Raw genomic sequence first — 14,567 nt, 5'->3', positions numbered from 1 at the left:
TTACTTCGTTATTTATATTTCTGACAACTTTTACTTTTACTCCACTAGCCTACATTTCCGAAATAAAATGTGTACTTTTACTCCGATACATTTCCGAAATAAAATGTGTACTTTTACTCCGATACATTTCCGAAATAAAATGTGCACTTTTACTCCGATACTTTTCTCTTAACCACCTTCGTTACTCGTTTCTTCAAAATAAAAGTTGAGTTGGTGACGTAATTCCTGTTTGTTATCGTTTCAACCGCGGCCGCCAAGTGCGAAGAAGAAGCTCCGCCACCGGACACAGTGGGTTACCCGGCTGCTCATAGATGAATCCCCGCAGGCTTTCTATGTTTTTTTCGGCAGCATCTTTGTGATTTTTTTGTGCATTCGTTGAAAGACAGGGTGACATATTTTAGGCCATTTTCGTCGTGGCGAATGCTGAAGGAGTCGGGCTTTAATTGGCGGTTGCCCTCGTTCGCCCTGCGTCCCATATGAAGCTGCACGTCAAACCAGACTTTACAGACAAGCCCCCAAGCTGTGTCTGAACTTGGTGCCTGAAAGTGCTTCATCTTCTGGCAGTCTGCCTCGGTTATGGCTTGGTGGTGGGAAGATTTGTCACGTCCTTCTCGGCGGAGTTTCTTTACCACACCGGCGAAAACATTGTTGCTGGTGGTGAATTCAGCGTCTTTTAACAGACACCAAGCACCTCCTCCAACCACTCATCCAGGCTCAGGCCGCCCAGCAAATCAAAATTCACCACAAAGTCTGACATTTTTTTTACAAAAGTCTTGAAACAAATGTGACCTAACGAGGAAGTGGAGTGCAGAGTAGTTGGTTGCTAGGCAACGCTCTGTCGGTTTCCACTGGCGCAGGGATATTTTGTGCTGCGGTCTGCCAGTGGGTTACACTGATTTTACAACGGCATGGAACGCGGCTCAGCCAATCACATTTAAGGATGGGAAGCATCCGTTTATAATTTCAAATAATAAGTCGCTCTCATGACAGTTGTTGCCAGTTGTCAAGTTCAGTTTGTCCAAATAAAAAAAACAGGGAGGCTGAGAGACAGAGAGCTGCTGATGGTGACAGAAGTTTAACGGTAAAGTTAAAAAGTTGAAGCTTTTTTCTCCTGTACCCGGGTTGCTTTTACTGTAAGGAAGCCACAATAAATTCATTATCAAAATTCTGACCACTCACTTTGTTTAAATACTTTTACTTCTAATACTTAAGTACAGAAAATATCAGAAAATTACTTTTGATACTTAAGTACAGTAAATATCAGGTACTTTTAAGACTTTTACTCAAGTAATATTCTAAAAGGTGACTAACTTCTACCAAAGTCATTTTCTGGTGAGATACTTGCACTTTTACTCAAGTATCGCTTTCAAATACTTTATACAAGACTGCCAGCTCCATCAGTGTGAAACAACAATATGATACTGAGATTTTGTTTCTGTTTCTGCGTCTTCTTCTCTTCTTCCTCCTTTGTTTTCAGCACATGTCTGTGTTGGTTGAATTCAGCACAGTTATGTTGTTGTGAGTAGAAATGTGTGGTACATTTCTGAGATTATGAAATCACAAATTTGTGAGAAAAAAAATCAGAAGTTTTGAGATTGCAGTTGTAAATTTGAGAGAAAAAACTGACAAACTAATGAGGTAAAAACTTGGAAAACTAGTATTTCTCCTCCTGTGGGATTCAGCCAGAAGGAAATCCTGGTGGTTTGAGCCCAGAATCACAATCTTCTCATCAGCATCTGGACTCTGAAGAGACATCGCTGTGACTCGATTCAGAAGAAAACAATCTTGTGATTTCACTTTAATCTCAGAGAATATTCTAGTTTTTCTCTTGTAAATTCACGACTTTAATCTCCAGGCCTCTGTAGTGTCCCTCCCACCCGGCCTGCTGCAGGCACACGCCGGCGTGGAAATGAAACACACCCTGTGAGGTCAGAGGCTGGTTTCCATCTGAACGTGATGACCATCAGGGAGCGTCTGTTTCTTCTCCCCTGGTGACGGTGATGTGTAGGGCTGGCTGCTGATTGGCTTGTGGTGCCGGTGGCCCCGCCCTCCTACCTGGCGTCACCATTGACTGCTTAAGTGTGGGCGGGCATATGCAAATAAAAGGCGCTGAAAGATTGGTTGTTGCTTAATGAGGTCAAAATGTGGAAATAAGAAAAAAAAAAAAAAAAGCTTAGGGACCATTCTGATTGGCTAGTCTTTGCAAGTGACATCATTTCTATTTGAACACATCTTATTTTACTAGTACTCAATTTTATATACACATTTTTTTTTTTTTTTTTACATTATTCTATATGCAAATTCTACAATTAGTCACTTAGGCTTGTCAGTAAAAAAAATAACATAAGATAAAAAATACTATAAAGCTCTTCTTTTAAAAGTAGCTGATCAGCCTTTTAGACTCCTTTTGTTTTTACTTTATATTTTCTGACAGCATTTCCAGGACGTTCGACATCTTCCTGTCCAGTTTTCAGTCAAAAAAAGAAGCGACATCATTAAAATAAAAACAACATCCACGCTCAAAAACCTGTTTTGTCATACACCCTCGTCCTGTTTACAGGGCTTGAAGAAACAAAGAGGTCAAAAACCAAACAGAGAAATATAATCTTTCAAAGTGAAGAGAAAACACTGAGATTTGAGATTTTCCATCTGTCTGGCAAAATAAAATAAATCAGACACGTGACGCCCGGCTCCTCAACAGTGCCTAAATCTTTATTTTTCAGTAAGCTACATTTTTTTCTCCAAATTAGACAGTTTTACATCATGACACAAGAGTAACTTAAATTATCTATAGCTGACATGTACGCTTGATTCCAGTCTCGATGGAAGAATCGGTAAGACCCAGAAAAAACAGAAGAGCGAAAAGAAACGGAAAGAAAAAAGAAAAACTCAGAAGCCCTCTTGAGCGTAAACCTCCGTTCCACATCTGTTAAAGGTGTCGTTAGCCGAAACGTGTCCGACCCCTGAGGCGGAGTCGCCGATTGTCCGTAGCGGTTAGCGTAGCGTGGTGAGAGTGTTAATGAGTTAAACCACAGTGAGTCGATAGAGAGATCAAGAGAGAGAGACAAGTCTCGTTCCAGTCAGTTTGTGTGCATTCATTATATCTTTGCTTTAAAAAAACAAAACAAAAACAAAGAAAAAGAAAAAGAAAGAAGATAAAAAACACAAGGGGGGGGTCCTTTTTTTCTTCTTTTTTTCTTTTCTTTTCTTTTTTTTTTTTTTTACAAGCTGCAACCTTTGCACAAACAAAATAAAAAGTCGATGGCACTGTCAGAACGGGCGATGAGGAGGAAGGAGGCCGAGCGAGGCAGGCGGGGCGGCAGACGGGCTGATATGCAGCGAGTCGCTCCGGCTCTCAGAGGAAAAGGAGCTTCTCCCAAAAACAAACCAAAAAAAAAAAAATGAAGTTTAGTGCCAGGAGAGGGTAGGAACTTGCGTCGTCTTTTTTTTTTTTTTTTTAATCCCCATCAACAGTGCTGAGATGCTCAAGCCCCTGGCCGCAGCGTCCATCCTCGCCGTGGGGGGCGGGGCCCGACTCACTCTAGACGGTAAACGGTATTTCACATTCACAGTTGTGATAATTTCGTGGATTATCCAGTCTGCATCTGTGTTTGAACGCCTCGGGAGAAGAAAACAAAAAAACAAACAAAAAAAAACAAAAAACAAAAAGCAAGAGCCACGCCGGGTCGACTTCAGCTCGCTCACGACGCACGAGTTCCCTCCTACAGTCGAGTGGTGTCACATTTCAAATTTCCCCAGATGTAAAACAAACTGAAACAAAATTACAACAAAAAAAAAAAAACTAAATAAAATAAAGTCTCTGATGGGACTTTGCTGTGTGTCAGTAACAAGAAAGTCACATATTAAGAAAACAAAAAGAACAAACAAAAGCCAAGAGATGGCAAGCGCTCAGCTATGTACAAGTCAAACTGCCCAGTCAGACAAAAAAACAACAGTTGTAATAATAATAACAATAATAATAATAATAATAATAATGGCACAGTTATTGGTATTTTCTTGGCCACATCGGGTGCAGTCCACGTGATGGGATGATTTGAAAGACAACGCACGCTGCGCAGGTTATGTGCCAGAAAACTCTCTGAAACAAGTGTAAAAAAAGATCAACTACACTATGATTCCAATGGAGCCTAAACACTGGCATGTCTACTTCAACCCCACCCCCCAAAAAAAAAAACACAAAACAAAAACAACAAAACAAAAAGAAAACATTTGTACATGAATCATTTCTCAAGGGAAGGAGGAAGCTGACAAACATCATGAGGAACAAACCGAGTCAGATGGAAACGAGATGAACCAGAAGGAAAACGACATGAACATCAACACTGAACAGGCGGGGAGGGTTTTTGGCTCCTGACCGATTGGATCGCTCGTCCGGCGCCAACACACACCTCTCCGCGGGGAAACTGAGCTTCACTCGACCCGCCGAGGCCTCGGCATTTTGACCGGATTGTGGACAAAATGCGTCGGATCTCGCAAAACCAAAAAAAAAAAAAAAAAAAAAAAAAAAAAAAGGGAACTTGTCGGCCGCTTTGCCAAAGTTTTCGCCGAACTTTGCGACGGTTCGCGTCCGTCGGCTCGATCAAAGATCTGAAAACGTTGCGAGGTGTTACTCTGTGCTTCTCATGTGCTTTTTTCTGTGGCTGACTCTTTGTGCTGCTGCCTCGGCGGAGACAGCAGCCGCTCAGGCCGCGCATCCACCAGGCGTCCGGCTTTACTTTCCGCTCGCTGGAGGGAAGAGCGACGCTCCGACAGACAGATTAGTTTCCTGAACATTTTAAATTATGTATCGTCTAATGCTACCGGATATCGCCGCGTCATGTTGTCTGCCTCCGATATGGACGTGATGTGGTTTGATTTTTAGCGTCACTGTCGGATTTCGACGGAGCATTTTGGTGTCACCAAGTTTCGATGTGATGCTTCTGAAGCTTTTTCAATCTCAAAAGAGTAAAGATCAGCTGGAAACCCTTAATATTAGTTGTTTTGTCCATTAAAACAGCAATATTTAATTACAGAATATCAGGTATCAGCAAGTTTAACCCAAAAATGTTGATAATCAGCCTGTAAAAACTCTTCATGGGATTTTGGGTGTCATCGCGTTTATAAATGGTATCTCTCGAAGCTTTTCCTCCCTGAAAAATTCAGTTGGAAACTTTTTTTTTGGCTTTAAAACAGCAAAATATAATTTATTATCATCAGGCACTGGCATCTCCAATAGAAATCTATCTGCATCAGCCTGCAGAAGCTGGATGATGGTGGGATTTCAATGTTTCTAAATGATTCTTCAGAAGCTTTTCCAGCCACAAAAGAATAAAAATCAGATGGAAACTCTAATGTTGCTTGTTTTGGACATTAAACAGTGATATTTAATCACAAAATATCAGAGATCGATCCAAAAAATGTCATTATCTGCCTGCAAAACCCCGGTCATCGTGGGATTTCGATGGAGATTTTGAGTGTCATCACACTTCTAAATTATATTTCTGCAGCTTTTCCCACCATGGAAAGAACTAAATTCAGTTGGAAACGTTGAATATTAGTTGTTTTTTTGGCATTAAAACAGAATAATGTACCTACAAATTTATCAGGCATAGCCATCCGCCTGCACAAACTGGGTCCTCGTGGGATTCTGATGGAACTAAAAGAAGCTTCAGAAGCTTTTCCAAACTGAAATCCTGAATATTTGCTGTATTTTTTGGCATTGAATGGCAATTTAAGCTTCTGGATGATCAGATATCAGCATTTTCAATCCAAAAACATCGGTTACAGTCTAGAAAAACACATCAGTCGAACTTTTGTGGCGACTGCTGTTATGCGATGATCGAAAATCTGACTGTAGGTGTTTTTTTCTCTCGCCGAAACACCTTTATTATTCCAACTTGTCGCGCCCTCGGTGCTAAAAACAGGCAGAAGAGCATCTTTTCTAACAAAGACAAACGTTGACAAGAGGACGGCGGTGGACACGCGGCTTGATCACGGTCATCGATCAGATGTTCGTCAATACCACAGGGGCACAGGGAGGAAAATGGAATGAAAATGATGAGAAAAAAAAAAAATTACAATCAGACAACCTGCCCACGTCACAAAGCGGGGCAGAATTCAAACTCTGCACACCAAAACAAAAAATAATTATAATAAAAAAAAAAAAAAAAAAAAAAAAATCAAAGAAAAATATTTTCAAACCACAACATTAATTTTTTTTATATCCTACATCCAGCTTGATAGCGACATTAATAGTTCAACGAGATCAATATATTTTTTATATCATTTTAAGGTACCTCTTATATTTTTCTCAGTATTTACAACTGTACAAGCAAAGCACACACTTCAAAGTGCACATATTTAATACAGTATTGACTAGTTTTGCATTTACAAGGTTTATATTTTCCCCCAAAAACAACCTGAAAACTATTAAACAAGAGACAAAAGAACAATCAAATGAGATTTTTTTCGTACATTTTACAAAAAAGAAAAAAGGGAAAGAAAAAAAAAACGCTGCTAGATTTGTACTCTCTCAGTAAGACTTGGTGACATTTGGTAGGACTAAATATTTTCCATGTGTCACGCTTAGTTTACATTTAGGGGTTTTTTTTTTTGAAAAGAAATAAACTCTATGCTCGTCTTGTATAAAAGTTAAGGCAAAGTCATTTTTCAAGTTTAAATAAAATTCAAGTTTCTCAAACACTGGATGGAAATCTTACATTTTGCGTATATATAGAGACCTAGATGCATCTCTATTTTTCTTCTCCCTAAAAAGAAAGCTTAACGATATTTCTCTAGGAATAAACAGCATTGGTTTATAAATAAGCGGATATGGTGTATTTTCATCTTGATTACCATTTCCACCAATGACCAAAAAAAAAAAAAAAAAAAAAATCTACCCATCCAAGTGCATCTCAGTCCTTCAGGATCCAAAACATTAAGAAAAAAAAAAAAAAAAAAAGTTTTTTGCAAACTCAAGATTTAGCGTCCAAATCAAAAGCAGCTATGACTGTGAGTACAGGCTTTGTTTTTGTTTGTTTTTGTTGTTTTTTTTTTGTTGTTTTTTGTTTTTTTGTTTTTTTAAATGAAGCTTTCCCTTCTGCAGATGGGCTCCTGTTTTCTTAGTGGGATTACCCAGAATGCTTCTTGTTGCAGGAAGACTTCGGCGAGACACCGGTACATGCAAGGTCCACATCGCATGGGTGAGGTTGCCCCCAACAGGCTTCGTGTATAGTACAGTGTTTTTTTTTTTTTGTTGTTGTTGTTGTTTGTGTGTTGTTTTTTTTTTTTTAGGGAGCATCTGAGGTGACAAAGACCGACCCGAGCACACGCAGGAGCAGGGAGGCCGACTCACTTCCTGTCCGCAGCCGGCAGAGGCCGTTACATCCCAGAATTAACACCAGCCGCTTCCTGACTTAATCCGCCGATTACATTTTTGGAGTCGCCTAATGCTGCTAGTTTCCCTATTTCACCTGTTTTTTTTTTTTTTTTCTTTTGTTGTTGTTGTTTTTTAAACACAGAACAGGAGCTCCAGTTGATTTTCTGCCTGACTTTCCGACTTTTTTTTTAACCAACATTTGGTCGGTGGCAAATCCCCACCCTGCATCTGTTTTCTTGCTGCTTCACATTAATGTGAAAATCAAAATCATGTTTTTGCTTGCCGCGCCTTCGCCGAGGCCCAAACAGCAGTCTGTTGTCCAAAAAAAAACAAAAAACAAAAAACAAAACAAAACCAAACCAAAAAAACAACCCAACGTATGGTTTACGTCCACATGAATCTGCATTCGGCTGGTGTAGTGTTAACTTCTCGACCCTGAACAGCAAAAAAAAAACCACCGTCGGCTCAACGCGAGTCAAGGATGTTGAGTTCCTTTGACCTCAAATGTGCTTTTACTGTAACATCTGTTGGCCGAACAGCTGTTCGATTTTGTCCGCATAAATGTGAAGTGGCAAGAAGAAGGTCTGCGTGCTTTGGTGAATCTTTTAACAGCTTTAACTCAGGACGAAAAGAAAATGTGTGCAAACTCGATGAGTGAAAGTGTTTGAGAGCTAGAAGAGGCCGATGAGGGAGTACGTCGTACGGACACTTTAAAAAAAAAAAAAAAAAAGAAGAAGAAAAGGGAAAAGGAGAAACAGAAACTCTAGTGGTAACGACTCAACACCAAAAGGCGGGAGCTGAACAAACTGACAGCGATGAAAGGATTTTACAGGATTTACAATTTGTAACTTCCCTGCTCTCGTCCCTGTTAAGGGTTTAAACTGAGGGACGACTGATTCAACTCCGTCCAAACGAGCCTGCCGACAAAAACTCGCTCATAGTCCATCATAGCAAAAGCTAAGCCACGCCTACATTCCAAAGAAAAACAACAACAACAACCCACTCGCCATTTACCTTCATCTGTTTAGTTTTGGTTAAATATTCTAGGTCTGTCCAACCATCTCACTTCTCATAGTCATCAGCTACACAACCCATTTTTTTTCTTTAATACTGAATCAGAGGCCAAAAAAAGCCAAGCCACCGCATCTCTCTACGCGTACACCAATTCCTTCACTATAAAATAAAAAACAAAAACAAAAAAAAAATCAAAATTTAAGATGAGCATACAGCGCTGTCAAAAACACAACTGCCTGCAAGCGATGCAAATGCACAGCGGGAATATGCTGGGGGAAAAACCAACAAACAAACAAACAAACAAAAAACAAAACAAAACAAAACGGAAAGCTTTGACAAAAATGTTTCTCAGGCGTCCGACAAAACGGGACACGCGCCGACAGTGTAATAATATTGCAGGGTTATCCTTAAGTCAGATCGGGTGATGCGCTGAAATCGCTCCGGGAATTTGCGTGAAACTGAACAGGCTCAAAGACAGCAACAAAATTATTCTGTTTTATTCCTTTACCTCCAGGAGGAAAGAATCTTCCCTTTTTGATTCAGGTAAGATCGACTAATCATTTTGTCTGCAAGTCACCGAACATTACATTTGAATTAAAAAAAAAAAAAAAAAAGACCAACAGTGCAAACGTTTTGTTAATATCATAAATCAAGTATTTTCTACGTATACAGTACCAGGTGAATTGTAGTAACAGATTCCAGGATTCGACGTCTAGCACCTAGGAGAAATAACCAGAGACAAGCCGCTGCTTGAACCGATCTGAACAGAAACATCCCCGCCACGTTTCTGAACCACGCGCGCGCCGCTTCGGTGCGTTTAAGGCAGGGTGGGAAACTAACACAGCGGCTGAAAAAGGAAAAAAAAAAAAAAAAAAAAAATCCCAAAACTAAACCTGTCACTTTGAGTACTTTACCAGACACTTCAAACAACAACAGCACCTCCTCCAAAATGATCGGACTCTCAAGCTCGGCGGCCGTAGGGAAAAATTTACCGAGCGACCGAATGGAGGCTGGTGTTACTTTCCCATCCTGATCCGAGCTCAATCTCCACAGCAAACCTGCCCGTTTCACACGAGAACGGCCTTTTTTTCCTCTTTTTTTTGTAAAGATACAGTCTGAATCACGCCTGAAACGTCTTCCCTCAACAGTATGTGCCTGCTGAAATATTATTCCACAGTTTAACAGGAAATGAGGAGAGAGGAGAGCGGTGCAGGAACTGGCTGACTTTGTTTAATAGCTCCCTCTGCTGTTCTGCCAGGAAAATGCAACTGAGCCTGAGAAGCGGCGCTATTTTTTGTATGATTTACCATGTACAGTTTACACACGCACACACACACACACACACACACACACACACTGCCAGCAACCAGACCAAACCACTCACCACACATCTGCACATTTCCTTCAGCCAGAAAAAAAAAAGGTAGCATAGTAAGAAGATCTGGGAGAGTCCAGTGGAGGGAAGCTGTGATTCTTTACGGAGGAAAACACCAGAGAGAGAGAAAACACGAAGGCGCTCTTGAAACCACCCAATGTTGATTGCTAACTGCACCGGTATGCAAAAAAAAAAAAAAAAAAAAATTGTAAGGATGTGAGATTCCACAACTGGCAAACAAAAGTCATCGTCTAGCGTGAGTAAAGGAGAAATCAGCAAAATCGCTCGGAGGAAGTGTAAACGAAAGGATCGAGTCTTGTCGAGATCTGAGTGTTAGTTTTGCATATGGGTGTGAATATGAAAAAAAGAGACTGATTTGCTAATTAATGACCTACAGTTCAGCTACATAAAAAAGTACACAACAGTGCCACGTGACCGCTCACCAAGCGAGAGAAAAAAAAAAAAAAAAAAAAACACTCCCCTCCTCACTGTTGGAGCCAAACACACGATGGAGTCTGTTGTTATATGCACGGTTTCTTCCCATCATCCACTGGGGGGCGGCTTCCACCAATGCCCTGCTTCTCGCAAAACACTGAATTTAATCCCGGAAGGCAGTTTGTTTTGGACACGACGGATAAATGAGCTCCGCTGCGGTCTGCGTTGAGCTGCAGACCGACGTCTGCGTAATGCAAAAGAGAAAACAGGACAAAATAAAATTTAAATTAAAAGAAAAAAAAAAAGAAAACCAAATAAATAGGATAAAAAGAATGAAACGGTGCTCTACATGCACAGTAAAGTGCTTTTTTTTTTTTTTTGTCTGCAAGCCCTGATCCAGAAAAGAAGGCGTCCTCTATGCTTGTTTGTGACTGGTGATTCTGGGATATAAGTATTGAGTAGCCCTGACTTATATTTCCTTTTTTTTGTACGCATTTGTGGAGGAAGAGGAGGGAAGAAGAAGAGGAGGGCGTGGGAGGGGGCCGAGGGGTGTCGCCCTATTGCGGGGACTTGGGCGGGGTGTGGTGGGGATCTTTGCTGGGGGTTTTCCCTGGGTGTGGGGGCGGGGAGGGCCATCGCCCGGGCGGCCTCCTGGCCTCCCGCGGGGGTCGTCCCGGGGTGACGGCGGCCGCCCCGGGCTTGGACGAGGGCGGGTAAGTCTCTCTGGGCTTGGGCTCGCCGGCCGGGGCCGAGGCGTCGGGGCACTTCCTTTCCTCGCCTGCGGGGGCAGCGCAGGCTGGCTTGGCTTCCTTGGGGGCTCCCTGCGGCGGCTGTAGTGTCGGGGCGTCCTTAATCCGCTGGCAGATCTCAGCGTAGGAGGGCTTCCTCAGCTCCTGGGAGCAAAACCAGCACACACACTCGTTTTCAGAATGGGGGTTTCTCTGGCAGCGTTTATTATTTCTTAATTTCTCAATTTCTTATTTCTGTTTTTTTTTTTTTTTCAACAAATTTCTAAGGCACATGGTTTCATATTTCTTATAACTTCATTCTTCTCACTGTAACTGACCCAATTTCAAGACTCAAGATTTTTATTTGTCACATGCATGTACGTGTACAGCAGCAGTGAAATGTGGTGGCAACTACTCAGCATTGTGCAATAAAATAAGATAAATTTAAAGATAAAATTAAAGATAAAAATAAACACAAAAAAAAAAAAAAAAAAAAAAAAAAAAAAAGATATGAAACAAAACAAATTTTTGAGGTGATTAACAAGAAAGCTTTTTTGCCTTTGCCATCAGGAGGTCATGACAGTGTGGATACCTGACAGAAAATGACACTGAATCCACATTTTTGCGGAGATTTGGGCTTTTAAAGGCTGTGGTCTTAAACTTTTAATCAGCTGATGAACAGCCTATTTCAGTTTAATGGTTGTTTGCAATAAATTGCTTACTCAGTTTTTTTCGTCTCACTCCCATTTCTTCTTTTTGTATTTTGAAGCTCTACTTAGAACCTTTTTAAGATCCAACAGTGCAACATATATATAATAATAATATTATATAATAATATTATAATATATATTATATTATATTATAATATATATAAGATATATATCTATATCTATATCTATCTATCTATCTATCTATATATATAGATATATAAAGTATATAAAGTATTTCTGATTCTGTAGCAACAAACATTTCCAACTTGGCTCATTGTTCATTTGGGTTATCTGCACCTGTAAAGTGAATACACTGACCACAGGTGAAGTTGTTCATTTTTTTTTTTTTTTTTTTTTTTACCATAATGCTAGCCTTCGTCCCTCAAAACTGTCTGTAAATATGCATGGACTTATACACATTTGATATTATGAGTATAACTCACGTTTAGCAGGGAAGGAATTCATAAAATAATGTGCATTTTGATTTATTGTCCCATCTCTGACGTTCAGTGATGCATTTTGTTTCCACCGACATTTTACCGCACGTCTCTTCTCTGTTCTCCTATTCATTCATTCATTCATTCATTTTCTCATTAAGTTCACTGGCTTTGTGTTTCTATAACCACATAATGATGCTGCGTGGTGTTTCCCTGTTTTATTTTCAGCTGACAGACTGCACGGTTCACTACAGGCTGAAACAAAATCGTCATGCCTTGGGATGATGAAAGCCTTCTAAACCCTAAAGAAACTCAAAAATCACAACAGTGAACATGAAAGAAGCCAGTTTCTTTTTTTAGTTAGTAGAAAAAACAAAACAAAACAAAAAAATATATTTTGTAGATATGGGGGTTTCACCTGACAGCAGCAACATTTCCCCCCCTAGAAAAACTCGTGAAACCCTTTCAAACTGCACTCAACTAAACTGGAAAGTGCAACGTCATCAGGTTAAAAAGTTACACCTTCAGGATACAAGCTTCCTACCCAAAACTGACAATATATTCATCTAACACCCTCTTGCTTTATCACTGCATAGATTACGTTTTTTGATATATCGTTTTGCTATTTGCTGCAGCTACCTCATTTCCCCTGTGGGATTATTTAAATTCCATCTACACCAACCTAAAACCTTTGGGAATTTCTGACCTACATAAATCTGTACTATGCTCCCCGTTCAGTCGGTGTTATCAGACTTTCATCACTGTGCTCCACTACGTGTTTTGTCACTATGCCACAAAACACACAGCAGAAATATCCTTATAATTAACCTCCTCTCACGTTTTAAGATTTGAGCTACAAGATAAAGAAAACACAATCCTAAAAAGGACAGAATAATAATATTCTTGTATCCGCATGCAACACCTACAGCTTCTTTAAGGAGAAACTGACTCGTCTGTAGTCAAAATCGATTCAGTACGGTGCAGATTCAAGACGCTGTGCATTTGCCCCCTTTTGTTCGTACTGAAATTGATTCCTGTGTGACTGAGACGTCTGAGGAGCAGTAAGCATTTAAAAAGGCTGTGTTAGGGCAAATTAGAAAGAAAAAAAAAAAACAAGGAACAGAAGAAATCGATACTGACTGTGGCAGCACCGTTGACTTGCACCGATTTGCTCGCAGTGGACAGAGTGCCGGGAACCCGCTCCACAGTGACCTGCACCTCCTTCTGCTTCACCTCCGACACCTTCACCTCCCTGAGACACACACACACACACACACACACAGAGAGAGAGAGAGGACGCAACACAATCAAAACGGGCCGTGGCTAGAGCCTTAGGCCATGAAATAAACTGAAACAAAATAATATGATTTTTTATTATTTAAAAAAAGGGGAAATAAAGAAGTTTAAAAAAAGAAAATACAAAAAATAATAAAAAATATTTTTTTTTTTGTTTTTTGGTTGCTGTTTGTATATCTGTTTCTGTAATACGTCTAATGCTTCATCCCATACACTGGGTGTGGTAAAAGAAAAACAAATTTTATCAAAAAAATAAATAAATAAATAATAAAAATATAAAATAAATAAAATATACCGAGAAAAGTGAAGTAAAACAAGGTGAAATAATAAAATAAATGAAATATAAAGTAAAAATATCTAGGCTAAAAATGTGTGTAATGTGTAAAAAATGTAACAACTTGAAACAAAATGCTTTTATTATAAAAGACAAAAAAGAAAAATATGTATAAAATATAAAATGAAATATAAAGTAAAAACAAAATAAAATAATAAAATAAATTATTAAAAGTTAAATAAATTATTATAAAGTATTAAAAGTGTAAGCATCTAGGCTAAAAATGCGTGCAGTGTGTAAAAATGTGTTTTGTGAGGCTCTTACACTGCGGGGAGGGGGGCGGCGGGACCATGGGGAGGCCCGGAGGCCGGGGTCGGAGCGGAGGTCGAGGTCGGTGCCGCCGGCGAGGCCTGGAAGCTCGTGGGCAGAGGGGAGGAGGAGGAAGAGGAGGAGGTGCGAAGAGGCTCTCTGAGGCCCCCAGGAGACAGAGTGCCTCCTGAACTGGCATCAACACTGACGTTCTGTAGGGGACACACACACACACACACACAAAGAGAAAGAGAGAGAGAGAGAGAGAGAGAGAGGCATGTCACTCTACTACTCAGAGTTTACTCTCTGAGAGGAACCGTTCTTCAGTGACTAATTTTACTTTTCATTTTAGGTCTCATACTTCTGTCCCTTTACTGAGGCAACAATATGAATGCAGAGCCTTTACAGTATTTTTTATTTTACTATTGCTACTTTAGGATTTGAATACTTTTTCCTCCACTGCTCATTTCTCTGCCCTGTATCTTTCCATTATACATAAAGATTAAAGGGATAGGAGTATTTCTAATATCTAGTGTCTTAGCCAGGTGACTTATAAACTTTTTGTCTAATTTGGATTGGATTGGATTCTGTGTGACTGTGCAATAATTCAA

The 14,567-nt window shown here is 40.0% G+C and overlaps 1 protein-coding gene across 5 annotated transcripts in view; it reads right to left on the bottom strand.

Moving 5' to 3' along the window:
* Window positions 1-2,691: 2,691 nt before the first annotated feature.
* larp4b (La ribonucleoprotein 4B) overlaps window positions 2,692-14,567 on the bottom strand; it is a 50,895-nt gene continuing 39,019 nt past the window's right edge. For all 5 annotated transcript variants that reach the window (XM_030074381.1, XM_030074383.1, XM_030074382.1 and 2 more), the window contains 3 exons: window positions 13,972-14,168; window positions 13,218-13,329; window positions 2,692-11,095 (listed from right to left, as the gene is read on the bottom strand). In XM_030074381.1, the coding sequence (XP_029930241.1) occupies window positions 10,760-11,095; window positions 13,218-13,329; window positions 13,972-14,168 (645 nt within the window). In that variant the 3' untranslated portion in view covers window positions 2,692-10,759. The remainder of the gene's footprint in view (window positions 11,096-13,217; window positions 13,330-13,971; window positions 14,169-14,567) is intronic.

This window comes from Myripristis murdjan, chromosome 17 (assembly GCF_902150065.1).
Source record: "Myripristis murdjan chromosome 17, fMyrMur1.1, whole genome shotgun sequence".
Classification (NCBI taxonomy): Eukaryota; Metazoa; Chordata; class Actinopteri; order Holocentriformes; family Holocentridae; genus Myripristis; species Myripristis murdjan.
This window is presented reverse-complemented; position numbering and strand designations above follow the sequence as displayed.